The sequence below is a fragment of the Drosophila miranda genome (genome assembly GCF_003369915.1).
Source record: "Drosophila miranda strain MSH22 chromosome Y unlocalized genomic scaffold, D.miranda_PacBio2.1 Contig_Y3_pilon, whole genome shotgun sequence".
Classification (NCBI taxonomy): domain Eukaryota; kingdom Metazoa; phylum Arthropoda; class Insecta; order Diptera; family Drosophilidae; genus Drosophila; species Drosophila miranda.
Window position 1 is genome coordinate 9,597,270 of NW_022881625.1, and position 25,623 is coordinate 9,622,892.

Here is a 25,623-nt window from a genome sequence, read left to right on the forward strand (position 1 = left end):
CATCAAGAAGTTGAGATCAGACAAGTAGAGCAGATCAAATACCTAGGCAGGACTATCTCAGCAAACAACTCAGGTCACATTGATCTGGCCATCTCGGAATCGAACAGAAACTGTGCGTTTCTCAGATTACTCACTGGGTGTCACTATGGTATCAGCCCCAAAAGAGGGCTTATATTTTACAAGGCATTTGTCAGAAGTAGGCTAGAGTACGCGTGCTCATCATTCTGCAACCTGTCCAAATCTGCCTTGGCCAAAATCAAACCCCACTGCAACCATCACCTCAGAAAGTCGCTGGGTCTGATAATCTGCACTCCCGTTCCTATCATATATCACATGGCAGGAGAACTTCCCCCGGACTACAGGATGAGATTCCTGGCGGCGAAAGAGTTGGTTAAGGTGTTTGCATTTAATCTCCCAGCAAGTGAAACAGTGTTAGCAAATAGGGATTTAAACACGGGCTACGCTAAGGCATATCGGGAGTTTGGCAGCATAATAGATAGAGTTGAGGTTTTCGAGAACACAGCTTCATTTTGCACTAAAATTAGCTCCGACTTAGAATTTTTCAAGGGTTCTGCACCCAACAAGCACGCTATAGACCAGGCAGGTATCATGCTGCTCCACGGGGAAAAGAAGGATCAGCTGACAAAGGGTGGTTTTGAAATCTATTACACGGATGGGTCAGTCGCAGATGGGCATTCCAGCGCCGCTTTCCTGCAAGATAGGACAGGTTTTTTTAGATATTACTATTACACGCACAAAACCCTTTCCTCGTTGTCCGCCGAGCTCCTTGCTATCGAGAAGGCATTAGACCATGCTATTTTGTACAATTTTCCTCGTGTCGCGCTCCTGACAGACAGCAGAAACGGGGCCCTCATTCTGGCGAAGAACATTCAGGATAACTCTATCGCCTACAAAATCAGAGAAAAGATCCAACAAAATCCACATCTAAGAACTGTAGAGGTTCACTACATTCCCGGACACGCTAACATCCCTCAGAACACTTCAGTTGACGCAGCAGCCAAAGAAGCCCACAGACGAGGAAAATACACAGTGGTTAAATGGAACCTTAAAGACGCTATGTGCGAAATACACAGAATCTTAAAAGCAGAATGGGAGAGAGAATACGCCGAGTTTGCTACTATCAAGCACCTAGGTTACTGCTCGCTTTTCCCCTCAACATCATCCAAACCGTGGTTCCTATATAAAACTAAGCTTAACTAAGAATCAACAGACTGCTTAGTGGTAACGCATTCGATAGGCACACTCTCGCCAAAATGCATGTTGTTCCTAGTAACATATGTGATACATGCGATAGTATCAATAACGCCTCGCATTTAATTTTCAATTGTACAAAGTACAACACAACAAGGCAAAACTTCCCATCTCTAAGAAAATATAATGATATTTACAAATTCTTTGAAAAAGAAAACATCAGCGCGTACCAAACACTAATTGACTTCATCGACGAAATTGATGTAAAGCTATAAACAGTACTCCAACATTTTCTATTCTTTGACTTGGCAATTTCCACCTTCCAAAGGGGGGCGGCCAAATAATCCCACGCTACTCACGGGTAGCTTGGTAACTTAAATCCTAAAAAAAAAAAAAATTAATTAAATTACATTACAGCTAAGGACAATCTATCTACAATTACTACAAATAAGGACTACAAAACTACAGAGATATATACAAGGTAAAACAAACAATAATTACAATACATTTACACAACAATAAACATACTTAAATATCATTTATTTTGTTAACAGGAGTACAACTACTACACCACCCCTGTGCAGGATTAGTGGCACCACCTGAGATCTTTAGTGGCGATGGCTGGACTTGGAGATGGCGTGCATCGTGGGCATTGATGGTGTTGATGGCAAGTGGCTCTGGTCCGGTCGCCCACGTTGCATCTGTCACTGGTTGGTGTTGGCCGCTGCACTCGAGTGGCACTGGTCCGGCCACCCAACTGCATTGTCCTTGTGTTGGCATTGGCATCGTGTGATTGATGCCAACGAGTCGAGTTATTAGCCGCATCCGAGTGGCTGCTGGTCCGGCCACCAGGATGCGTTGTCAGGTGGATTGGCCTGGCCTCCTCGGCCACGTTCATCGTCGGTTTTTAAGAAGTTTTCCCGAGCGCGCAAGCGCCGAGCAGACTTCACTTACGCGGAGACCCGGGCCGAGTATAGACGTTGTCCCGCGTGACAACTAGGATACAAGTTAAGAATCCTTCCGGGAACGTGACGAAACAACAAAAAAAATATTCAATGTAACAAATTACCTGTGTAACTAGCAAGCAAATAAATCATTATTGTAACGAGAACCAACCCCGTGTAAGTCATTTTTGGGGATCCAAACCCCTCCCCGGTCACCAACAACTACTCGCCAGCGAGCCACACTCACCTCCACTAACCCCCGATCAATCCTCGAAACCCCCCCCTGTTTTTTTCTGCCACACCCGAGTACTTTTTTCTTCATACTAGAATTTTTGGTTATTTCCCTTTGTTTTTCCAGTTTTAATGCCAAGTGTAAACAAAGCGTCTCGGGCCAGACCATCGCCTGTTGTTCATTAAGTGCAGCAAAACGCTGAGAATGCATAAAAAAAACGAGGGGGAACGTTGTGAGTTGCTGCGGAGACCGCAACTCTACATTTATACCCGATACTGCAAATTGATTTCTTGCTTTTGGCTACAAAAATTATCCGATCTGATCCAGATTCAGCAATCTGATAGATATGGTCATTATCTATGATTTTGCGTTTTTAGTTTTCTCGAGTCTGCAATATTGTGGATGCAACAGATTTTCGTTTTTTGTGTGGGCGGAAGGGGGTGGGACGAAATTTTGAGATATACGTTTTATAGTGGGATCTAACAGGAGTGCGGATACTAAATTTGGTTACTCTAGCGTTAATAGTCTCTGAGATTTGTGGATGCCCCAGATTTTCGTCCTTTGCGGGGTCGGAAGGGGGTGTGGCGAAATTTTGACACAAAACGGTCAAGGTCCGATATCACAGGAGTGTGGATACCAAATTTGGTTACTCTAGCTCTTATGGGTTCTGAGATCCTTGAACTCATATTTTGCAATTGGCAAAACCGACCATGAAACCTGTGTGTTAGAGAGAGACAGAGCGAGAAAGAATGAAATTGTTTTCTTGATTCTGGCTATAATAATTATACGATCTGGTTCAGATTTTGCACTCTAGAACATATAGTCATCCTCTACGATTCTGGTCCTCTTTTTGGTTTTCTCGTATCTTTAAAATTGTGGATGCCACAGATTTTCGTCCTTTGTGGGGGCGGAAGTGGGCGGGGCGAAGTTTTGAAATATTCTTGTAGCAGTGACATATCACAGAAGTCTGGATCCAAACCATCGTTGCTCTAGCTCCTATAGTTTTTGAGCATTAGGCGCTGAAGGGGACGGACAGACGGACGGACGGACAGACAGACAGGGCTCAATCGACTCGGCTATTGATGCTGATCAAGAATATATACTTTAAGGGGTCGGAAACGATTCCTTCTGGACGTTACACACATCCACTTTTACCAAAAATCTAATATACCCCAATACTCATTTTGAGTATCGGGTATAATAATGCCATAAATTGGATAAACAATCCAAGCACAGTTTGCCAAAAAACAGACTTTATGGACAAGCAATTTAGTTTAGTGTTTACTCTGCTCTCCTCCTCCCACGCAGCTAGAGGGTCTCTCGATCTCGATCACATCACGTATTCGGGAAGGGGATGGTAAAATATCATGTGAGAATGTTATAGCAGTGTAAGACAGTACGTATATAGTATAAATTATTGACAGACGATCGGAGAAACGCGGCTGATCCTGTGCAGCTGGATCAGCGTTAAAAACTTTACATTAATCACGTCTGTCCCCCTTCTACTTACTCTTTCCGAAGTGTTGTCATTTGCTGATTTCACTTTTGCAGCTGCACCAACACAAAGAACTTTAGTAGAGGATTCGGTGTGCAACTCAGAGCCAATTTTGTTGGGCAATTTCCTAGGCTCCAGCTCTCTCAGTCTCCAAATTCCAGATGTTCCCACAGACAGAAAGAAGAACAGGGCTGAAAGGTTTTTAAATATAAATTCACTCAAAGAAAAAATGAGAAGTCGAAACAGTTTTCGAATCGCGAAGGAAGATAATCTCATTATTATTTTTCTTTTAAAACTAGTAATAATGTCGTTGGACTCCCTTTCCTTTGTGACACACTTTATTCTCAAATTCCAGAGTGATACGAGTAATTTTTTTTTTTACCAGTGTTATAGTATATACATATGTGAGCTCCAAGAGAAGGGGGAATAAAATTCCACTCCAGACTCCGTATACTCTGTGATTTCGACTGGTTTCCGTAGATGAAGCAAATGTTTAAGAGTTTAAGGGCAATTTGTGTTTTCCGAAGCTTTTCGCAATAAGTATAGATTACCTTGACTACATCAATATTTCTGAAAGTAGTGCTCTTAATTGCTAGGGTCAGATGCGACTCAGAGAGGAGTTGCTCACTTTTGAAATCGTTGGCTGTTAAGTTTTCTGTTAATTATTGTGATATTACGCCATTTTGTCAACCGATGTCTTAGTAAGACTTTGGGTCGAGCTTCAGCTTGGACAAACAATGAAGTTGTTTGTCAATTGCTTGGGCAAATACTCGTACTCAGGTGGAAAAACAAATACCAGAATGGGGAAGAGGTTAAGATGGGAGACAAGAAAATATCAAATAAAGGGCCAATTAAGGAAGGTGATTGTGCGATTCTGTTTATCTTATCAACGACAAATTTTGACCCCAGGGGCGTCATTTACAATCCTCAATTTGTTTGCATACTAAAGCAACATTAGCCGAAGAGCTACCTACAAAAGAGAAGACGATGTTTCCTGATTCCCAATTTGTAGGTTATTGATAAACAATCAGTGGGGAATATTCAAATTAGCCAGGTCTCATGTGTGATTAGCCGATTTCTCACACATTTCAAGCATCAAAGCAGACAGCAGACAGAACGGAACAGAACAGAACAGAACACAACAGAGCGAAGAAGATGTTGAGCTGACGGCTGGAGGGATCAGATCCCACAGAAGAAGCCGCCTTGAAATTTACGAAAAGAGCCGCCTATAAATCGCAAGATTTCAGCACTGCCCAGGGCTTTATCTAAAGCTCCATTCGGAACAGTATTCAAAGCATAAAGCGTAACCAATTGATTGCTAATTGATATTGATGTGTCGATTATTTTATGATTATTCTTTATGATCGTTAAATTTTGATATACCAAAAGGCGAGCGAGAGCGAACACCAAACTTGATTCAAATTTGTAGATCACTTTGAACAAACAAGCCACTCCCTGAGTACTTCTCAGGCCTTGTCTTACCTTGTCATCAGTTGGATTGTTATAATTTAATAACTACACGGGAGGGCAAATGAAATCTGTAGTTCGGGTACCACAAAAACCACTTAAAGACGCTTTCTTTAATTGCCCCCAAAACGAAGATTTGGTTTTTGTTTTTCGAGAAACCTGTGGGGTAGCTTTCGGCTGCGGATGTGGCTGTGACTGTGGCTCTGACTGTGGCTCTGCCTCCAGCTGCTGGCCAGCTCCATGGCCAGACAGTCATTTGTGTGAAAATCATCGTAGCATGAAGCGTTGTCAAATACCGTTTGTTGCGGGGGTCGGTCCACTCTCATGCTTTTGTTTCGGCCATTTCAAGGTCTGTACAGAAGCCGTCTGTTGGGTCAGACCTCCCTCCATTGACCAGAGCAGAGCTCTAACAATGCGGGTTCTGGCATCATTTTCATAGAAACGGCATTAGAAGTTACTCATACGCAGCGTGGGTTGGATAAGATTAACGAAAGCCCACATAGACATAGCTCATCCTCCCCATTTTCACTTGACTCTTTGCAGACAGCAGAATGAGCTCTAACAACTGCGGTTTCATCGATCCGCAGGGCCAGTTGAGCGCAGCCCTCGCTAATCGGGACATACGGGAATTCCACACTGCCCTGGACAGCGGTGCCCAGGCCAATCGCCAGGACGATCGAATGCCTCTCAGGTGGGCTCCTGCATTCAGCTGCTGCTCGAGTACGGAGCCTCTCCGAATTTGGTGGATCAGGGCGAGTTCACGCCCCTCCACCATGTGCTGAAGAATAGAAAGATTGAGGCAGGCACTAAGCTGGAGCTGATCCGACTTTTCCTGAAACAACCACAGTTGGACATTGACAGCTATCGGAACGGGCAGGTACGCCAGATGCTGAGGGATCAGTATCCGGAACTGCCGTTGCCGGAGCTGCGCGAGGCCGGAGCAGAGATCGACTGCGAGCGACTCCTCCGCACACTGCGGGACGGAGACGAGAACCAGTTCGAGCAACAGTTCGCGGAGTACCACCAGAACGTCAGCGGAAACGCAGACAACCAATGCAATGCCAACCAGGAGGAGTATCAGTCCCTGCTGGCGGAGAGTATCAAGCGGGGCAAGCAGCGAGCCTTTGAGGCCATCCTCGAGACGGGCATCAACATTAATCCTTCAAAATTGAGCGACATCAGCCCCGTGGAGTTGGCCGTAATCTGGGGCAACCACAGGGCGCTAGAGAAGCTGTTGAAGCATCCGCAGCTGAGGCTGACATCGCATTCCAAGCTGCTGAACGCGGTTATCAGTCGCCTGGGTGAGCAGCCGCTGGACGACTTCTGTGACCACCAGCGCTGCTTCCAGCTGCTGCTCGAGAGCGATCGTGTGGACATCAATGAGGCGGACAAGGCTGGCCTGGTGCCACTCTCCTATGCGGTCAAGTATCGCAACACAAAGGTGGCACAGGAGCTTCTACGGCAGGGAGCGAACATCGGGGCGAGAAGCGCGTTCGGAGATCTTCCCATACAGGAGATGGACCCGAAAGTGCTGGAGGAGCACTTCGATTCCTGCATCACCACCAACGGGGAGAAGCCCGGTGACCAGAGTTTCGAGATCATCATCAACTACAAGAATCTGATGAGACGCCAGCGAGAGCCCGGGCAGTCGGACAAGCGGAGCATTGGCCATCCTCACCAATTGGAGGACGAGATGACTCCAATCGCATACATCGCCGATTCCAAGGAGCTGCGTTACCTGCTGCAGCACCCGCTAATCTCGAGTTTCCTCTTCCTCAAGTGGCACCGCCTCTCGGTGATCTTCTATCTGAACTTTCTACTTTACTCTCTCTTCACTGCCTCCATTATCACGCATACGCTCCTTAAGTTCCACGAAAGCGACCACACGGGCCTGACTGCCCTCTTCGGCCTGTTCTCTTGGATAGGGATTGTGTATCTCATGATCCGAGAGGTCATACAGCTTGCCATGTCGCCGCTGCTGTACTTCAGGTCCATCACGAACCTGATGGAGGTGGCTCTCATTGTCTTGTCGATCCTAACCTGCATGGAAGCCAGCTACGACAAGGAGACGCAGCGCATACTGGCCGTCTTCACCATTCTGCTGGTGTCCGTGGAGTTCTGCCTGCTGGTTGGCTCCCTGCCAGTACTCACAATTTCGACGGCTGCGCGCCGTCTCCAGCAGCTTCATCAAGAGCTTTGCTCTCTACTCGATCTTTGTGCTTACGTTTAGTCTGTGCTTCTACATACTGTTTGGCAAGCCCCAGGTGAATTCCTCCTCTCCGAAGGACAGCACGCCAGAGCCAGCAAAGGAGGAAGAAGATGATGGTCACTTCAACACATTCTCCGTGCCCATCGAGGCGCTCATCAAGACGATTGTGATGCTCACGGGAGAATTTGATGCCGGTGACATAAAGTTTGACAGCGTCTACACTTACCTGATCTTCCTGCTCTTTGTGTTCTTCATGACCAGTGTGCTGTTCAATCTCCTGAATGGTCTGGCTGTCAGCGATACTCAGGTGGGTTTATATTTTCTTTTCTTCCTCGGCTTTATCCAACTGTTTTCTCCCCTCTCTTTTCCCACAGGCCATCAAGGCCCAGGCGGAACTGAACGGCGCCATTGTCCGCACCAATCTGCTGACCCGCTACGAGCAAGTTCTCACTGGCCGAGATGGACACGCTCAGACCTCATCGTCCCAGTTGAACAAAGGCAGTCGGTTCGCTCGAGGAAGACCATGAGCTAGTCACCGGTTCAATCGTAATTTTCTTCATGCTTTTCTTGAGTTTCACGCCCTCGTGGCTTTTCCCACACTTGGGACCCCACTAGGCAGAAAAGCGAAAGGAGAGAAAATCTTCACTGATGAATCGCCTGATCGGATCGGATAGGCTGTTATATACTCACAGCACATACTCATTGGCCGAATCGCTGGGCTGTGAACAAGCTTGAATTGAAAGAGTGTCGGCACTTCGGTGTGCCAAAGATACATATCTTTACCCCTTGAATCAGCTCGTGTTGATTTTTCTGCCGTGCATTGAACTTTTGAGCTCAGGTCCTAAACGAGAGTCACACACCACACACATGCACATTATTATCATTATCATCATCATTATGATAATGACTGTGAGCGAACGAATGCTGATGAAGCCTCATTGTCAATGTCGAAAGTTATGGGATTGGTTAAGGAAACCCAAGGTGGAATATGAAAAGTATTGCGTTCTGCTCTGGCATAGGATCCCAGCTTTAATGTGTAACGTGTCACCTACGCACGTCTGTGTATATAAATCCTGCCAGGCTAGCTGTTATTCAGCGAAGGGAAGCACACGCTTTGGGTTTCCGGCCTCTGCTCGTCGGCTATTGGAGTGATGTTCTTGCCCCCCCTCCTGCTGGTGGCCTATACGCATTATACCGCGAATGAAATAGCGTGTCACGACGAAAATGCTTAACCGGGAGACACTGTTTATCCCTGAATAGAATGGTGGATGTGTGCTGGAAAGGTATCTCAACTCCGCCTCTGGTGTTGTCGAGGTCGTGTCGCCCACCCTTCCATGGCCATTCCAAACCGTTCGATTTGTTGACGGAATGGCCCCTTTGTCCGGGGCGTCCTACATGGGGAATTTGCCAGCGAAAGCAAAGCGGTAGATTAATACATTATAAAGTTTATTCACTTACTGGCTAAAACAATAACATTACCCGCAAATACCATAATATAATCACCCACATTAAAAGAATAGCTAAATGAAATATATGTATAAAATTCCTACAAATACTTGGCTATGTGCCATACAAATGATATACAAAACAAGTCCGAAATGGACAAACTAACTTGCTTGCTGACTCCGTAATGTTACGAAACCAATTCGAGTGGGCACTTCTCCCTCTCACTCACCGACCGGCCCTAGTTCCCTTGTTTCAAGTTGTAATTTATCAATAACAGAATTTAAGTCCACTCATACCTTTTCTCCAGTTTATGGCTCCATCGGCGAAAGCGCTTTCCTCGATGAATACCTAAAGCTGCTGTGGTGGAAGAACACTTAAATGGGCACAAGGTTGGGGGAAATCATATTTGCAGATCGGCGAGAGTCACGAGAAGCCACTACCGGAATCAAATCTAATTCTCTCCTAATTAACTCCGCACAGAAATCATAATTAATTACAAATTTTCAAACACGAATACAATTACTCCGTCAATCCGTTGCTTCCTCTTTTTTTTCTATTCTCTTTCTCCCGACTGTTATCTATGTTTCCTTTCCACCTCCTGGGCGAAAGGGAACAGCACAAATTCTATCCCCTGCTTCTGCAGGTGAAAGGTACGCGAAAGCAAAGAAAAGGCCAAACGGCCAATCTCCGACGACACTTTTTCTCCGCCGATCTGCTCGCGACCAAGGGACGGGCCCTCCTTATCTGCCGCGTCGCGCTCGACTACTAAAGTGCCGACGCCAACGCCTCGGGAAGCTAGCCGCTTGGGGGACCGAGCGTTCCCCAAATGTCTTCTCCCTCTGCTTCCACGCTCGCTTCTCCGATGGCTGAGCGCTTTCCAGACAGTCCCAAAGGTTTAAACGCCACTTTGTTAGGCTTGCGGCTGCTGTTGTTTGCTGGCTGGCTTCCTTGGACGATCTAATCCGCACTGATTAACTCGATATACTAAGCGCCAAGACTACAAATGGGATAACTCTTTATTCTCCTTTAGCCCTTCTCTTCTCTTCCCGCAGCACTTACCCCAACCGGACTCAGCGCTATACGGCTTCTGACGACTGAATAGCCCACTCGCCTTCAACCAAGAATCTCGCAGTCGAATCTTGGATTTAGATATTTAGATTCCCTAGAGTTTTTCTCTTCACTAAATTCTTGTTTTTTCCTTTCCGTCGGACCGATACGCAACCGACTCAATTGACTTCCACGAGGGAATAGCCGATAGGGACGCCAACGTTCTGGCGGCAAATCCTCTAACAGGTCCCTGGATGCATTTTCAACAGAGATAGCCTGACGTTTTGACCTGTTACCGTCTTTTTGGTTTTCCCTTGACCTGTCGTTCGCCTGCCACTCTGAGCACTAGATGGCGCCACAAAAAAACTCAGCATTTCCTGCTACAAGCGCTACAAAAGCACCCCCGAAAGATCAGGCTTGGGGGTCACACTCCCAAGAATGATAACAGGACAGCTTGAAGCAGTTGGTTTACTGACGAAGATCTTTCGCGTGAAACCGTCCTACGTAACGACCCTGCAAATCCTCTAACTCATAGTAGGCCTGCCCTATCTTCTTTTTGACCCTTGTCTTCAGAAAGGCCGGACCCAACTTCGCGCTGTACCCTGACTGAAAATTGCTCTGCCTGAAATTTCTTCGGAACACCTCCTGGCCGACATTGTAGGATATGTCTCTCGACCGTAAGTTATACTGCCGTTCATTCTTATCGTTCTGTTTTTTCATGACTTCTAGAGCCTTGCTTCGAACCAAGTCTAATGAATCATCCCGCGAGAAAACTGCTGACCTGTCGTCCATCACCCGCAATGCTCTCAGAAGCTTGTATGTTGCCCCGGACGTGATGAAATGCTGTCCGAACACTATATAATAAGGAGTTGCATTCAGACTTGCATGCACCGCCGAACGCAATGCGCAGCAAATGCTGCTGAGGTGCTCGTCCCAGTCCTTCTGATCCTCGCGCACATAAGATCGGATTGCTGCAATCACCGAGCGATTTACACGTTCGGAAGCATTAGCTTGGGGTGCGTACAGGGCCGTGAGAGTGTGCGAAACTTTATATTCCCGGAGTAGCTTTTGGAATGCCTCAGACTTAAATTGTGTGCCATTGCCGGATACTATTGTCTCCGGAACCCCGAAAGCATGAAAAAGATCTTGCTGCATGTATTTGACTACCACGTCCGCGGTCAACTTCTTCACTGCCTTAAGAAACACATATTTAGAATAGTGATCGAGGACGATAAAGATGCCTATATGTCCACTTCTTGAACGGGGATATGGCCCCAGGAAATCGACATATAATTTCTGGAAGAAACGTTGTGACTCGGGCGCAATTCCAATCTTCGGTCTCTGGATTGTATTGGGGCCTTGGTAGTCTTGCAGACATCACAAGCCTGGATATACTTCTTCACATCGGCAATCAAACCAGGCCAGTAATAATACCGCCGTATCCTTTCTAGGGTTTTGTGAATGCCTCCATGGGAAGCCAGTGGATTGTCGTGCGCGTTACGCAAAACGTCAACCACTAACCCTTGAGGAATCCAGAGTTTCCAAATGAACATATCATGTAGCACCTCTCCTGTTGCGTGATCTGACCTACGATACAACAAGTTATCTACAATTTTGAGATCTGGCAACTTATCAATATTGGCCCTAACCCTTTCTACGATCTCCACGTAATCTTCTGCCTTGAATACTGGCGATTCCAAATCCACCAACAAACCATTGCTCGCGTCTAGAGTCGCCACTTCCTCCGGAACCACATTAAGCCTGCCGCTACGATGCTCGATTTTAAACGAGAAACTCTGCTTTAATGCCCATCGGGCTAGACGTGAGTGTAAGTCAGTTTGTGACATGAGCCACTTTAAAGAGGCGTGATCAGTGATTACAGTAAATTCATGCCCCTCGATGTAAGCTCTGAACCTATTTATGCAAACTATTGCGGCCAGACATTCTTGTTCGGTGACCGAATAATTGTTTTGGGCTTTGTTGAGCTTTTTCGATACAAACGAAATCGGATATTCGTCCCCCTCCGGCGTCTTCTGCACCAGCACTCCCCCAACGCCTGTCTTGCTAGCGTCACAGTGAACATAGAATGGTTTGCTAAAATCAGGACTACGCAAAACTGGCGCTGAGCAAAGCATCTCCTTCAACTTTTCAAAAGCCTCCTGACCCTCTGGAGTCATTGAAAATTTCTGTCTGGGTTTGAGCAAGTCCGTGAGAGGCGCGGCTACCGATGCGAAGTTGCTTATAAACTTCCTGTACCAGCCTACCATACCTAGGAAGCGACGCAGAGACTTTAGGGATTTTGGCAAAGGAAAATCGGACATAGCCGAAATCTTATCCGGATCTGTACGAATCACCCCTTCGCCTACTATATGCCCCAAATACCGCACTGACTTCATGCAAAACTTGCTTTTCTCCACATTCAGCGTTAACCCTGCCGCTTTTATGTAACTTGCCACTTCACTCAACACCCTCCGATGTGACTCAAAACTTTCCGACACAATCAAAAGGTCGTCCAGGTACACAAAAACTTCATTTCTTAAACTGGCCGGAATTACCTTGTCCATCAGCCTTGTCATGGTCTGCGAAGCATTAGTGAGACCAAAAGGCATTACCTTATACTGGTAGAGAGGTTTCCCCGGAACCGTGAACGCAGCTTTATCGCGTGAGCTCGGCTCTAAGGGAACTTGCCAATAGGCATCCTTAAGATCCAGGCTCGAAATAAACAACGCCTTAGGAAGACGTCCTAGAATCCCATCAATTTGTGGTAACGGATACGCGTCTTTTTTGGTCACCGCGTTAACTTTCCTACTATCTAAACATAGCCTCACCTTTCCTGGCTTCTGCACCAATACTACCGGTGATGACCACGCACTATCGGATTCCTCTATCACCCCTAAGCTGAGCATCCGATTTATCTCCGCATATAACAATTTCTCTACCGCAGGAGATACAGGGAAGTGTCTCTGCTTCACGACTTTTGCATCACCTACATCAATTGAATGCGAAAGCAGAGCCGTCTTTCCTAGACCGGAAACGGAAAACGAAGGAAATAAATTGATGGTCGCTTGCAACTGGTCCATTTCCCCTCGGCTGAGGTTCTGCGGTTCATGAACTATCTCTGCCAGCGACATGCTGGGTGGTAATAAATCGAAACTTGACCAAAAGTCGATCCCTAAATACAAGTCTTGGCTGAGCGTTGGAATAATGTGCAGCTCAAGGTCCTTCACTGCACCCTTATACTGCACCGGTGTCCGCAGTCGTCCCACTACCTCTTGCCTCCGTCCATCCGCAGTGGAAGCATTTACAACTCCTCTCTTAAAAGGAATTCGGCTTTGGATTACGCGTTCTGCTAACTTTCCGCCTATAACACTCATAGCTGCTCCGGTGTCCAATAGACCAAGGACCGTTTGATCCAACAGGCGAACTTCCGCATATGGACGCTTGTCCTTCTGCTTGTAACGAATGCAATTTATCGCTTTCGCCGCCTGCCGTAACGCCCTCATCCTTCTTGCACTCCTTGTGAGGGACTTATTACTGGGTTGGTCGTTGGTGAAAAGCGAATGGGATCGGGCATGGACTAGTTGTGGCCAGACTAAAGCTTGGTGTATGTCGGATTCTGATTTCTCAGACGGAACCTGGGCGGTAGTTTTAAGTATCCCTACTGGGATTTCGCCTCTGCACTCGACTGCTTGCGCTGAACACTGACCGGCTGGCGAGGCTGGGTGTTCACTTTGCCGTTTTTTTGGCATTTGCTAGACGACGGCTTATATTTATTAGGTGCTCCGCACCCAAAGCAAAAAATTTTCCTTTCGGCAGTTCCAGCAAATCAGTGCCATGGCTGCCACCTCGTCCTCTTCTTCTACATCCGAGAATTCGGAGGCCTCCTCTAATTGGGCTTCCTCTACCAATTCCGCAACCTGTTTCCGGAAAGGAATCAATTTCTGGTACCCATGACTCCGCCTAATGTCGTCGAGAAAACCCTCCCTTCTACGACAGACTTCTCTCAAACGTTCTACGGAGTCGATTTGGACATTCAGGAGCTCATGTCTAATTTCAGGTCGCAAATTGCGCCGTAAAGTTTCCACAATCGCTTTCTCTGACGTGGGAGTTTCCAAATCATCCATCATATCAGGGCGTCGTGGAAGGAATCGAAATTTTCTTTTTCTTTTTGCTTCCTGTCCCTTATCGCTTCTCTGATATCCACATCGGTTCGAGAATCCCTAAACTGCTTTTTTAGGGCTTGGCATAACCGGTCCCATCTCATCGATCCGGAAGTCTTGTGGTAACGCCAATATAAATCTCTGGCCTTTCCGTCAAAAAGCAGACTGGCGTTACTGCACAGAACTGGAAAATTTCCCTCGAGAGTCTGATGCGTCAAAGCCTCTACCATATAGAGAAAATTATCAATGCTCAAGCCTTCTTGGGTCCCATTAAAACGTAATTTCCAACTATTGAGGATATGGGCGACTTTGTCCGGTCGCTGACTCAGATCTGAGACTGCACTGCTTGGACGGTCGTAGCTCGGAAACTGTGCTGAATACTGACTATTCAGTCCCTGTCGGAATGTTTCCTCCACTTCTCTGTCCCTATTTTGTTGGACCGGATTATCCGCTTCCCCACGTCTATTCCCTTGAGGAATGCTATTGCCAGTCTCTTGGAAATGTGCTGCTGTGCTGGACTGAATGATTTGAGCCATTTTGTCCGTGAGCTGGGCTACCACCTCGTTTTGCATCGTGCTGATGGCCTGTGTAACCATGCTACTAACTCTTTCAGCGGTTATGGCTGCTGCATCGTTTTGCTTGGCCTGGGACCTGGTATTATGAGGAGTACTTCTATCGACGCATAGCGTCTTGCATGTGGGACAGGTAGTATGGGTCTTGACATTTGACTCAATACAAGTTTTGTGAAACTCGTGGCTGCACTTTGTTTTCAATGTAGGAGCCGAAGCCAAAGTTTTCCCACACAACTGGCATTTTGGCGCCGGAGCCGGTTCAGGCTCCATCGGCGAAAGCGCTTTCCTCGATGAATACCTAAAGCTGCTGTGGCGGAAGAACACTTAAATGGGCACAAGGTTGGGGGAAATCATATTTGCAGATCGGCGAGAGTCACGAGAAGCCACTACCGGAATCAAATCTAACTCTCTCCTAATTAACTCCGCACAGAAATCATAATTAATTACACATTTACAAACACGAATACAATTACTCCGTCAATCCGTTGCTTCCTCTTTTTTTTCTATTCTCTTCCTCCCGACTGTTATCTATGTTTCCTTTCCACCTCCTGGGCGAAAGGGAACAGCACAAATTCTTTCCCCTGCTTCTGCAGGTGAAAGGTACGCGAAAGCAAAGAAAAGGCCAAACGGCCAATCTCCGACGGTGCTAGATCGACACTTTCTCTCCGCCGATCTGCTCGCGACCAAGGGACGGACCCTCCTTATCTGCCGCGTCGCGCTCGACTACTAAAGTGCCGACGCCAACGCCTCGGGAAGCTAGCCGCTTGGGGGGACCGAGCGCTCCTCAAATGTCTTCTCCCTCTGCTTCCACGCTCGCTTCTCCGATGGCTGAGCGCTTTCCTGACAATCCCAAAGGTTTAAACGCCACTTTGTTAGGCTTGCGGCTGCTGTTGTTTGCTGGCTGGCTTCCTTGGACGATCGAATCCGCACTGCTTAACTCGATTTACTAAGCGCCAAGACTACAAATGGGACAACTCTTTATTCTCCTTTAGCCCTTCTCTTCTCTTCCCGCAGCACTTACCCCAACCGGACTCAGCGCTATACGGCTTCTGACGACTGAATAGCCCACTCGCCTTCAACCAAGAATCTCGCAGTCGAATCTTGGATTTAGATATTTAGATTCCCTAGAGTTTTTCTCTTCACTAAATTCTTGGTTTTTCCTTTTCGTCGGACCGATACGCAACCGACTCAATGGACTTTCACGAGGGAATAGCCGATAGGGACGCCAACGTTCTGGCGGCAAATCCTCTAACAGGTCCCTGGATGCATTTTCAACAGAGATAGCCTGACGTTTTGACCTGTTACCGTCTTTTTGGTTTTCCCTTTACCTGTCGTTCGCCTGCCACTCTGAGCACTAGATGGCGCCACAAAAACTAAGCATTCCCTGCTACAAGCGCTACACCCCGTAGATGTTGTGCCGCTGCTGGCGAGGCTGTGCCGCAATCTGCTGCTGGCGGCGATTGCGTCCTCCACTGCTGCGGTGGCCAAACTCCCTATCATCGTAGCCGCCGCCGACGCCCCGCCCCATGATGCGCAGCTCCGGATCGGAATGGGCATGCCCCATGGAGGGACCGAACCCGGAGTCATTGCCCGATCGCTGTGTCATCTTCATGGATCGCCGGAACGAGGGTGGCGGCTGGGAGTGGGCATACCGCTGTCCCCTCACCGACCGCTGCCTGGAGCGGGCATTCCTCGGCCGCTTGGCCGTCCGGGTGCACACATAGCAGCAGATGCGCCAGTAGAGAAAACTATGAAAGAGAGAAGTGGTGTGGAGTGGAGTCATTAGCGGCGGAGTCACGCAGCTGTGGAGATGTCAGCGCGCAGAGGCTCACCGGAATGACGTGGCCATCACATCCCCAATGTTGGACAGGCAGATGAGCATCAGCGGGATGCCGACGATGGCATAGAAATCGTTGTCACCTTGCCCCAGTCGGATTTTAAGGTCTTTTAAGGCTTTATTTAGCTGTCACAAAGTTGAAAAGAGTAAACGTGTACATTTCCAAGTGCTGGAAACAAAAGTTTCACACCATATTTTGGGTGGCATCATTTTTACGCGCTAAAAAGTGAATTTTGAGTTTTGTGCTGTAAAATGGACACATCGAACAACGTACGCCTGCAACTTCAGCAGCAGCAGGCACGCAAATCGAATCAAAACATTCAGGTCTATGTGCTCGTTAGGTGAGTGCCCCATCTACGGGTAGTAGATCGCCCAATAAGTACGATTTCCATCCCTGCAGGCCGCTGAATGCACGCGAGCGATGCATACGCTCCGCAGAGGTTGTGGATGTGCTTAATCCACGCGAGATCCTCACGCCACACCCTCGACTCGAAGTTGACGAAGAAGTTTACGTTTGATCGGAGCTTCGGCCCCGAGTCCAAGCAATGCGATGTCTATGCGGTGGTGGTGTCGCCCCTGATCGAAGAGGTGCTAAGCGGCTACAATTGCACGGTGTTCGCGTACGGACAGACGGGTACTGAACAGAACAGAACAGAAACAAGGTGAAAACTGGCACAGGGAGAGCTTTTGGTCGTGGCTCACCCAGTTCCTGGCTCAGATGCTGCTTGGAGGCCGCCTGCTGCTCCAAATAGAGACTCAGGCGGCCGCCAATCACCTTCAGATCGTCCTGCATGCGATCCTTGAACTGATCGCAGGCACTGCGTATCTTTTCATCGGTGTCCCTTCGCCGTTCGATGTAGCCTTGAAGCTGCTCCGTTTCATTGGTGGCCAGATCTGCCACGGTCAGGATTTTGTGCGCCTGCGTCGTGAGCGTCTCCTCCGTTTTCATGTGCGAGGCCACCAGCTGTTTATTCTCCTTGTAGCGGCGCTTGGTCTTCGTGAGGACCTTCTTTGTCAGCAGTAGACTCCCCTTGGTGTCGGTTAGGTGCTGCTCCGTTTTCTTCAGCTCCTGGGTCTTCTCCACGAGACTCAGGCTCACCTCGTTGAAGGTCTTCTCCTTCGACTGCAGCTCATCTTTGAGGGCCTTCAGCAGCAACATCTTCTCGTTGAGCTCTCGATTCTGCGAGTCCATTTTCATGGTCATCTCCCCGTAGGTCTCCTCCGCCAGATAGATGCCATTCTTGTCTCGCGCTGCGAGGAGATCTCGCTTCAGTTTGTCAATCTCCTCGGTGTACTCCTTGAGGACCGTTTTCTTGGTTAGCTTCTGATTGACTTCTGGCTTATTCTGGATATTCTTTGCCCGATGCGCGTACTCCAGCGTGCTGAGTGTCTCGTCAATGTCCTTGTGCCCTGGCGAGATGGTGGCAATGATCGAGGTCTTTGTCCGGACGCCCAGCGACTCCTGCAGCAGGCGCGTCAGCTTCGATTCGCGGTACGGGACATGGGGGGCCCGATCCACCAGAGCGGTAATCACACGGCCCAGCGTCAGGAGGCTCTGGTTGATTTTGACCGTCTCGCGCACGCGTATCCCCTTCTCGTTTCCCGCCTTGGAGACGTTCTCGCTGCCCGCCAAATCCACCAGATTGAGTTTTCCGATCTTCAGCATATCCTCGCCATCGATGCCGTTCTCACGAATGTGCACCACTATGGAGAAGACGGTGTGACTGCGCGAGGACTGCGCGTTCATCAGGGTGGTCGCGGTCTTGCGTCGCTCCTTGCCCTTCTCCAGGAGCTTGTAGACATCGTCCTTGCTCTGGACAGTGATCTCCTCGAGGCCCTGGATGATCACCGAACCCTTCTTTGTGCTGTCGTCGAAGATGCGTATCTTTGTGGAGTCATCGGTGGAGAGCAGGTCGCACAGCTCATCGTTGTTCAGCTCCAGGTAGGAGATGCGCATCGTAAACTCAACTTCCATCATGCGGAGTTCGTCGAAAAGGTGACTCAAGGCACGCGGTATGATGACCACATCAGAGTCCTACAAAAGGGACAAAAGCCAAAGACAAAAGGCAGGTAGAGCAGCAATTAACGTTTGAACCGCCTCCCTCGTCCGATTCTAGGAATTAGAAAACTGGTTCCCCTCTACTCACATCTTCCCAAGAGGACTTCAACTCCGCGGACTCATACCCCACCATCGTGTGCGTCTTGCCAGTACCCGTCTGTCCGTACGCGAACACCGTGCAATTGTAGCCGCTTAGCAACTCTTCGATCAGGGGCGACACCACCACCGCATAGACATCGCATTGCTTGGACTCGGGGCCGAAGCTCCGATCAAACGGAAACTTCTTCGTCAACTTCGAGTCGAGGGTGTGGCGTGGGAGGATCTCGCGTGGATTGAGCACATCCACAACCTCTGCGGAGCGTATGCATCGCTCGCGTGCATTCAGCGGCCTGCAGGGATGGAAATCGTACTTATTGGGCGATCTACTACCCGTAGATGGGGCACTCACCTAACGCGCACATAGACCTGAATGTTTTGATTCGATTTGCGTGCCTGCTGCTGCTGAAGTTGCAGGCGTACGTTGTTCGATGTGTCCATTTTACAGCACAAAACTCAAAATTCACTTTTTAGCGCGTAAAAATGATGCCACCCAAAATATGGTGTGTAACTGGGGCAAGGTGACAACGATTTCTATGCCATCGTCGGCATCCCGCTGATGCTCATCTGCCTGTCCAACATTGGGGATGTGATTTTTATACCCGATACTCAAAATGAGTATTGGGGTATATTAGATTTGTGGTAAAAGTGGATGTGTGTAACGTCCAGAAGGAATCGTTTCCGACCCCATAAAGTATATATATTCTTGATTAGCATCAATAGCCGAGTCGATTGAGCCCTGTCTGTCTGTCCGTCTGTCCGTCCGTCCGTCCGTCCGTCCGTCCGTCCGTCCGTCCGTCCCCTTCAGCGCCTAGTGCTCAAAGACTATAAAATCTAGAGCAACGATGTTTTGGATCCAGACTTCTGTGATATGTCACTGCTACAAAAATATTTGAAAACTTCGCCCCGCCCCCTTCCGCCCCCACAAAGGACGAAAATCTGTGGCATCCACATTTTTAAAGATACGATAAAACCAAAAACGCAGAATCGTAGAGGATGACTATATGTTCTAGAGTGTAAAATCTCATTCAGATCGTATAATTATTATAGCCAGAATCAAGAAAACAATTTCATTCTTTCTCGCTCTGTCTCTCTCTAACACACAGGTTTCATGGTCGGCTTTGCCAATTGCAAAATATGAGTTCAAGGATCTCAGAACCTATAAGAGCCAGAGCAACCAAATTTGGTATCCACACTCCTGTGATATCGGACCTTGACCGTTTTGTGTCCAAATTTCGCCCCACCCCCTTCCGCCCCCGCAAAGGACGAAAATCTGGGGCATCCACAAATCTCAGAGACTATTAAGGCTAGAGTAACCAAATTTGGTATCCGCACTTCTGTTAGATCCCACTATAAAACGTTTATCTCAGAATTTCAACCCGCCCCCTTTCGCCCCCACAAAGGACGAAAATCTGTTGCATCCACAATATTGCACATTCGAGAAAACTAAAAACGCAGAATCATAGATAATGACCATATCTATCAGAATGCTGAATCTGGACCAGATCAGATAATTTTTATAGCCAAAAGGAACAAATCAATTTGCACTGGCTACGCAGCGCCCGACGTCACGCTCAGACTGATTTTCTGTCTCTCTCGCACGCACTCTTTGTCGTGTCGTTTAATACTAGCAGCGTCTGCCGGAGGAAAGCCATACTGAATTAGTATCTGGTATAACTGTAGAGTTGCGGTGTCCGCAGCAACTCACAACGTTCCCCCTCGTTTGAGTTGTAAACTTGCTCAGGGCACTTAGTGTGACCCTGAAGCGTCCTTTATTAATGTTCTTATTACTAGGTGCAACATATAACATTATTTATGGAAACATTACAATTTGTTTAACATTTAGGTTTTTTTACCCGATACTCAAAATGAGTATTGGGGTATATTAGATTTGTGGTAGAAGTGGATGTGTGTAACGTCCAAAAGGAATCGTTTCCGACCCCATAAAGCATCAATAGCCGAGTCGATTGAGCCATGTCTGTCTGTCCGTCTGTCCGTCTGTCCGTCCGTCCGTCTGTCCGCCCCTTCAGCGCCTAGTGCTCAAAGACTATAAGAGCGAGAGCAACGATGTTTTGGATCCAGACTTCTGTGATATGTCACTGCTACAAGAATATTTCAAAACTTTGCCCCGCCCACTTCCGCCCCCACAAAGGGCGAAAATCTGAGGCATCCACAATTTCGACGATACGAGAAAACTAAAAACTCACAAATCTCAGAGACTATTAAGGCTAGAGTAACCAAATTTGGTATCCGCACTCCTGTTAGATCTCATGCGGTGTCCGCAGCAACTCACAACGTTCCCCCTCGTTTTTTTTTACTTTACGGTATCATTGATAATAACAGACAGAAACATACTAGACAGTTATCGATTATTGCTCTTGTAAACAAAAGTTAAGTTAAGATCGGCTTGTGTTTTCTTTTTTCTGACTTAGGCATAAACATTTTGTGACGCCGCTCCTGGACCCCTCATCCGGTGCGAAACGGAGGCATGGACGACAGGGAGACCTCCAAGCATCGGCAACGCAAGCGCGGCATCGTCTCGTCCCTCCCTTCCTGGCCGAATCCAGCCGATGCCACTCTAAGAAGAACGGCGACGCATATGCTTCTTTCTGTGAATGATATGAAACTCCTGGCTGATTTTAATATTATTTTATTTTCAGGTTTATGTTTTGTAGGTTTGGCGATCAAGTGTCAGGAATCCAGTTAGGTAATTTGTGTTGTTATATTTATTGGATTTTTATTAACCTTTGTTTTGACTGATTTTAATTATTTTCTATTTACAGGTTCGATTGGTCCATTGGGAGGTTTGCGTTGAGTTTGGTAAGTAAGTCTATTTGTGCTTTTCCTTTAGTTAATTTTAGCTACATTTTATTTGAAGGCTAAATTTATTTATTTAGAGGTTTGTGTTGAATTTGGTAAGTCAGTTTATTTTTGTTTTGGCTGATTTTGATTGTATTTTATTTGCAGGTTTTGATTGGTTTGTTTGGAAGCTAGCGTGGTAAGTAAATTAATTTGTGTTTTGACTGATTTTAATTGTATTTTATTTGCAGGTTCAATTGGTTTATTTGGAGGTGTGCGTTGAATTTGGTGAGCGAGTTTATTTCTGTTTTGGCTGATTTTGATTGTATTCCATTTGCAGGTTTTGATTGGTTTGTTTGGAAGCTAGCGTGGTAAGTAAATTAATTTGTGTTTTGACTGATTTTAATTGTATTTTATTTGCAGGTTCGATTGGTTTATTTGGAGGCTTGCGTTGTGTTTGGTAAGCGAGTTTATTTCTGTTTTGGCTGATTTTGATTGTATTCCATTTGCAGGTTTTGATTGGTTTGTTTGGAAGCTAGCGTGGTAAGTAAATTAATTTGTGTTTTGACTGATTTTAATTGTATTTTATTTGCAGGTTCGATTGGTTTATTTGGAGGCTTGCGTTGTGTTTGGTAAGCGAGTCTATTTCTGTTTTGGCTGATTTTGATTGTATTCCATTTCCAGGTTTTGATTGGATTGTTTGGAAGCTAGCGTGGTAAGTAAATTAATTTGTGTTTTGACTGATTTTAATTGTATTTTATTTGCAGGTTCAATTGGTTTATTTGGAGGTTTGCGTTGTGTTTGGTAAGCGAGTCTATTTCTGTTTTGACTGATTTTGATTGTATTCCATTTGCAGGTTTTGATTGGTTTGTTTGGAAGCTAGCGTGGTAAGTAAATTAATTTGTGTTTTGACTGATTTTAATTGTATTTTATTTGCAGGTTTAATTGGTTTATTTGGAGGTGTGCGTTGAATTTGGTGAATGAGCTTATTTCTGTTTTGGCTAATTTTGATTGTATTTTATTTGCAGGTTTTGATTGGTTTGCTTGGAGGTGATTTGGTAAACGGTTTAAGTTATGTTTTGGCTGCTTTTAATAAGTTTTATTTGTAGGCTTATATTTTCTGGATTTGGTGATAATGTGTCCATTTTTGCTGTGCCATTGGACCAAGTCTTAGCCATTCGGCTGGAAGACGCCTTCCTCTTCATCCCCTCTGTGGTCTGGCACTATAATTCTTTGTATACCCAATGGTTGGCCCCTGATTCTTTTAAGTATTGTTTCCCTAGTGTATTTCCCTTGAGCATACATTTTTCTCTACACGTTTATTTGTAGTTCGCAGAATCTGTCCGGGTGTTTGTATGGTTTTTTCTTCCGTTCGGCCTCTCTATTGTCCATTTTAGCCTTTTCCAGTCTTTCCTGTTCTTCATTTTCTAACCTCAGCAGAGTAGGAAGTCCTTTCCTCAGGATGGGTACATACTTCTCTACTATAACTTTGCGCTCAGCTTCGGAATAGTATCGAGTCGGATCCAGATCTGGATTTGGTTGTTCCTGACGTTGTCCATTACTACGCGGGAGGATAAACTTCCGGAGTTGATTGTCATATCTGTGGCGGCTAGATTTCAATCTATTAGGGACATGGGGGTTGATCAGCAGTCTGGCCACTTCGGAGTTTGAGTGATCCACGAGTGAGTTAGCGAGACGGCCGCTAGCTTTCTCGTAAACCTCCTGGACAGTTTTGATATTGTATACACTTCTGATATTGTCGTTTCTTGTGTATCTTGTGGCCCTAACTGCCCTCCTCACTAGTCATCTCTTTTTATACCCGATACTCAAAATGAGTATTGGGGTGTATTAGATTTGTGGTAAAAGTGGATGTGTGTAACGTCCAGAAGGAATCGTTTCCGACCCCATAAAGTATATATATTCTTGATCAGCATCAATAGCCGAGTCGATTGAGCCCTGTCTGTCTGTCCGTCTGTCCGTCCGTCCGTCCGTCCGTCCGTCCGTCCGTCCGTCCCCTTCAGCGCCTAGTGCTCAAAGACTATAAGATCTAGAGCAACGATGTTTTGGATCCAGACTTCTGTGATATGTCACTGCTACAAAAATATTTCAAAACTTTGCCCCGCCCACTTCCGCCCCCACAAAGGACGAAAATCTGTGGCATCCACATTTTTAAAGATACGATGAAACCAAAAACGCAGAATCTGTGAGGATGACCATATCTTCTACAGTGCAAAATCTGAACCAGATCGAATAATGATTATAGCCAGAATCAAGAAAACAATTTCATTCTTTCTCGCTCTGTCTCTCTCTAACACACAGGTTTCATGGTCGGTTTTGTCAATTGCAAAATATGAGTTCAAGGATCTCAGAACCTATAAGAGCCAGAGCAACCAAATTTGGTATCCACACTCCTGTGATATCGGACCTTGACCGTTTTGTGTCCAAATTTCGCCACACCCCCTTCCGCCCCCGCAAAGGACGAAAATCTGGGGCATCCACAAATCTCAGAGACTATTAAGGCTAGAGTAACCAAATTTGGTATCCGCACTTCTGTTAGATCTCACTATAAAACGTTTATCTCAGAATTTCGCCCCACCCCCTTCCGCCCCCACAAAAGACAAAAATCTGTTTCATCCACAATATTGCACATTCGAGAAAACTAAAAACGCAGAATCATAGATAATGATCATATCTATCAGATTGCTGAATCTGGATCAGATCGGATAATTTTTGTAGCCAAAAGCAAGAAATCAATTTTCAGTGGCTACGCAGTGCCCGACGTCACGCTCAGACTGATTTTCTGTCTCTCTCTTTGTCGTGTCGTTTAATATTAGCGGCGTCTGCCGGAGGAGAGTTATACTGACTTAGTATCGGGTATAACTGTAGAGTTGCGGTGTCCGCAGCAACTCATATCCTTCCCCCTCGTTTGGTTTGTGATGTGCACGGGAACAAAAGTTTGTCATGGATAGTAATGGGTGTGGTGGAGGAAGGGCGGCACGGCACGGCACGGCACACGACAGACACCACAAAAGAACAGGGCAACACAGAAAAACGGCAATGGCGACACGGCAAAGAACAACGAAAATGCGACACGAAACGGCACGAAACGGTTATAGCACGTCCGACGATCGCGACCACTCGAGCGGGTGGACGAGATGAGAGTGGCGGACGAGGTTCATGGTGGAACTCTCACATGTCCACCAACTCTCACACTCTCCCCCCCACTCGGGAGACCCGATCGCCGATCGTCATTTACCGGTGCTCTCACCCCCGGTTCCACTTTCACTCACCCCAATATTGAGTGAGATGAAAGTAGTCCGAGGGCAGCAGCACCGATAAGTAGGCAATGGAGAATGGGAATGGCCGTTTGTTATAGTGGCTGTCTGTGTTGTCGTTGGTTAATGGCTAGTGTCTTATGTTCTTTGGCTCTGTGTATTGGCTGCTCTGTTGTTGGGGGATGGGATGGAAAGGAAAGGGGGAAATTTGCCTGCTCTCGTATAACCACCCGGATACTTTCAACTTCCGGATCTTACGATCCGGGCGCGTGACGCTCCGAAGAGTCGACCGCATAGCATCATGTGGGCGGTTGAAATGGCTTTGTTGGGGCATTTGGCAGAATGGCGTAGATTGGCAGTGTTCATTTTGTTACTGCTCAACCGAATTTGGTCTTTAGTTGCTTTGAAGTGGGTAGGGGGTGGGGAGGAAATGGCTGGGCGTAATTGCTGAATTTGCGACCGATAACACACTGGCATTGAGAAATGCAATTTGAATTTTTATTGGCTTTTTGGTGTGTTATCGGTCAGAGTCTAGTATTTGCGTGGTATTTTTGGTAATACCACGTGTCAAGGGGAATTATGGGAATGGCAGATAGGTTGGGAAGAAGAGTAAGTAGGTAATAAAACTAATTAGAAACAACGAAAAATATACAATTAACTACAGAAAAAACTACATTAATTTACAAAAACTTATTCCTAATATCACAGGCAAGTAACTAAAACTATGGACAAACTATCTACGGACATGCAAAAACTACAGAAAACAACAGGAT

General features: G+C 46.7%; 2 protein-coding genes across 2 annotated transcripts; both read right to left on the minus strand.

Moving 5' to 3' along the window:
- Positions 1-16,169: 16,169 nt before the first annotated feature.
- On the minus strand, positions 16,170-16,702 carry LOC117194520. Its single transcript, XM_033399070.1, has 2 exons — positions 16,617-16,702; positions 16,170-16,532 (listed from the first exon to the last, which is right to left on the minus strand). Exons 1-2 carry the CDS (start codon positions 16,664-16,666, stop codon positions 16,181-16,183), a joined length of 402 nt encoding a protein of 133 aa, XP_033254961.1. The 5' UTR covers positions 16,667-16,702; the 3' UTR covers positions 16,170-16,180.
- Positions 16,703-17,220: 518 nt separating this feature from the next.
- On the minus strand, positions 17,221-19,276 carry LOC117194853 (kinesin-like protein Klp61F). The gene is made up of 4 exons (XM_033399322.1): positions 19,129-19,276; positions 18,769-19,069; positions 17,324-18,656; positions 17,221-17,258 (listed from the first exon to the last, which is right to left on the minus strand). Exons 1-4 carry the CDS (start codon positions 19,215-19,217, stop codon positions 17,221-17,223), a joined length of 1,761 nt encoding a protein of 586 aa, XP_033255213.1. The 5' UTR covers positions 19,218-19,276.
- Positions 19,277-25,623: the final 6,347 nt, after the last annotated feature.

Bases quoted from the DNA above. Each gene is read 5' to 3' on its own strand.
- LOC117194520 (XM_033399070.1), bottom strand. From the start codon at position 16,666: ATGCTCATCTGCCTGTCCAACATTGGGGATGTGATGGCCACGTCATTC. The intron at 16,533-16,616 runs GTGAGCCTCTGC...TCTCTTTCATAG, and splicing joins GTGATGGCCACGTCATTCCG to TTTTCTCTACTGGCGCATCT.
- LOC117194853 (XM_033399322.1), bottom strand. From the start codon at position 19,217: ATGGACACATCGAACAACGTACGCCTGCAACTTCAGCAGCAGCAGGCA. The intron at 19,070-19,128 runs GTGAGTGCCCCA...CCATCCCTGCAG, and splicing joins CAGGTCTATGTGCGCGTTAG to GCCGCTGAATGCACGCGAGC. The intron at 18,657-18,768 runs GTGAGTAGAGGG...TCCCTTTTGTAG, and splicing joins TGAAGTCCTCTTGGGAAGAT to GACTCTGATGTGGTCATCAT.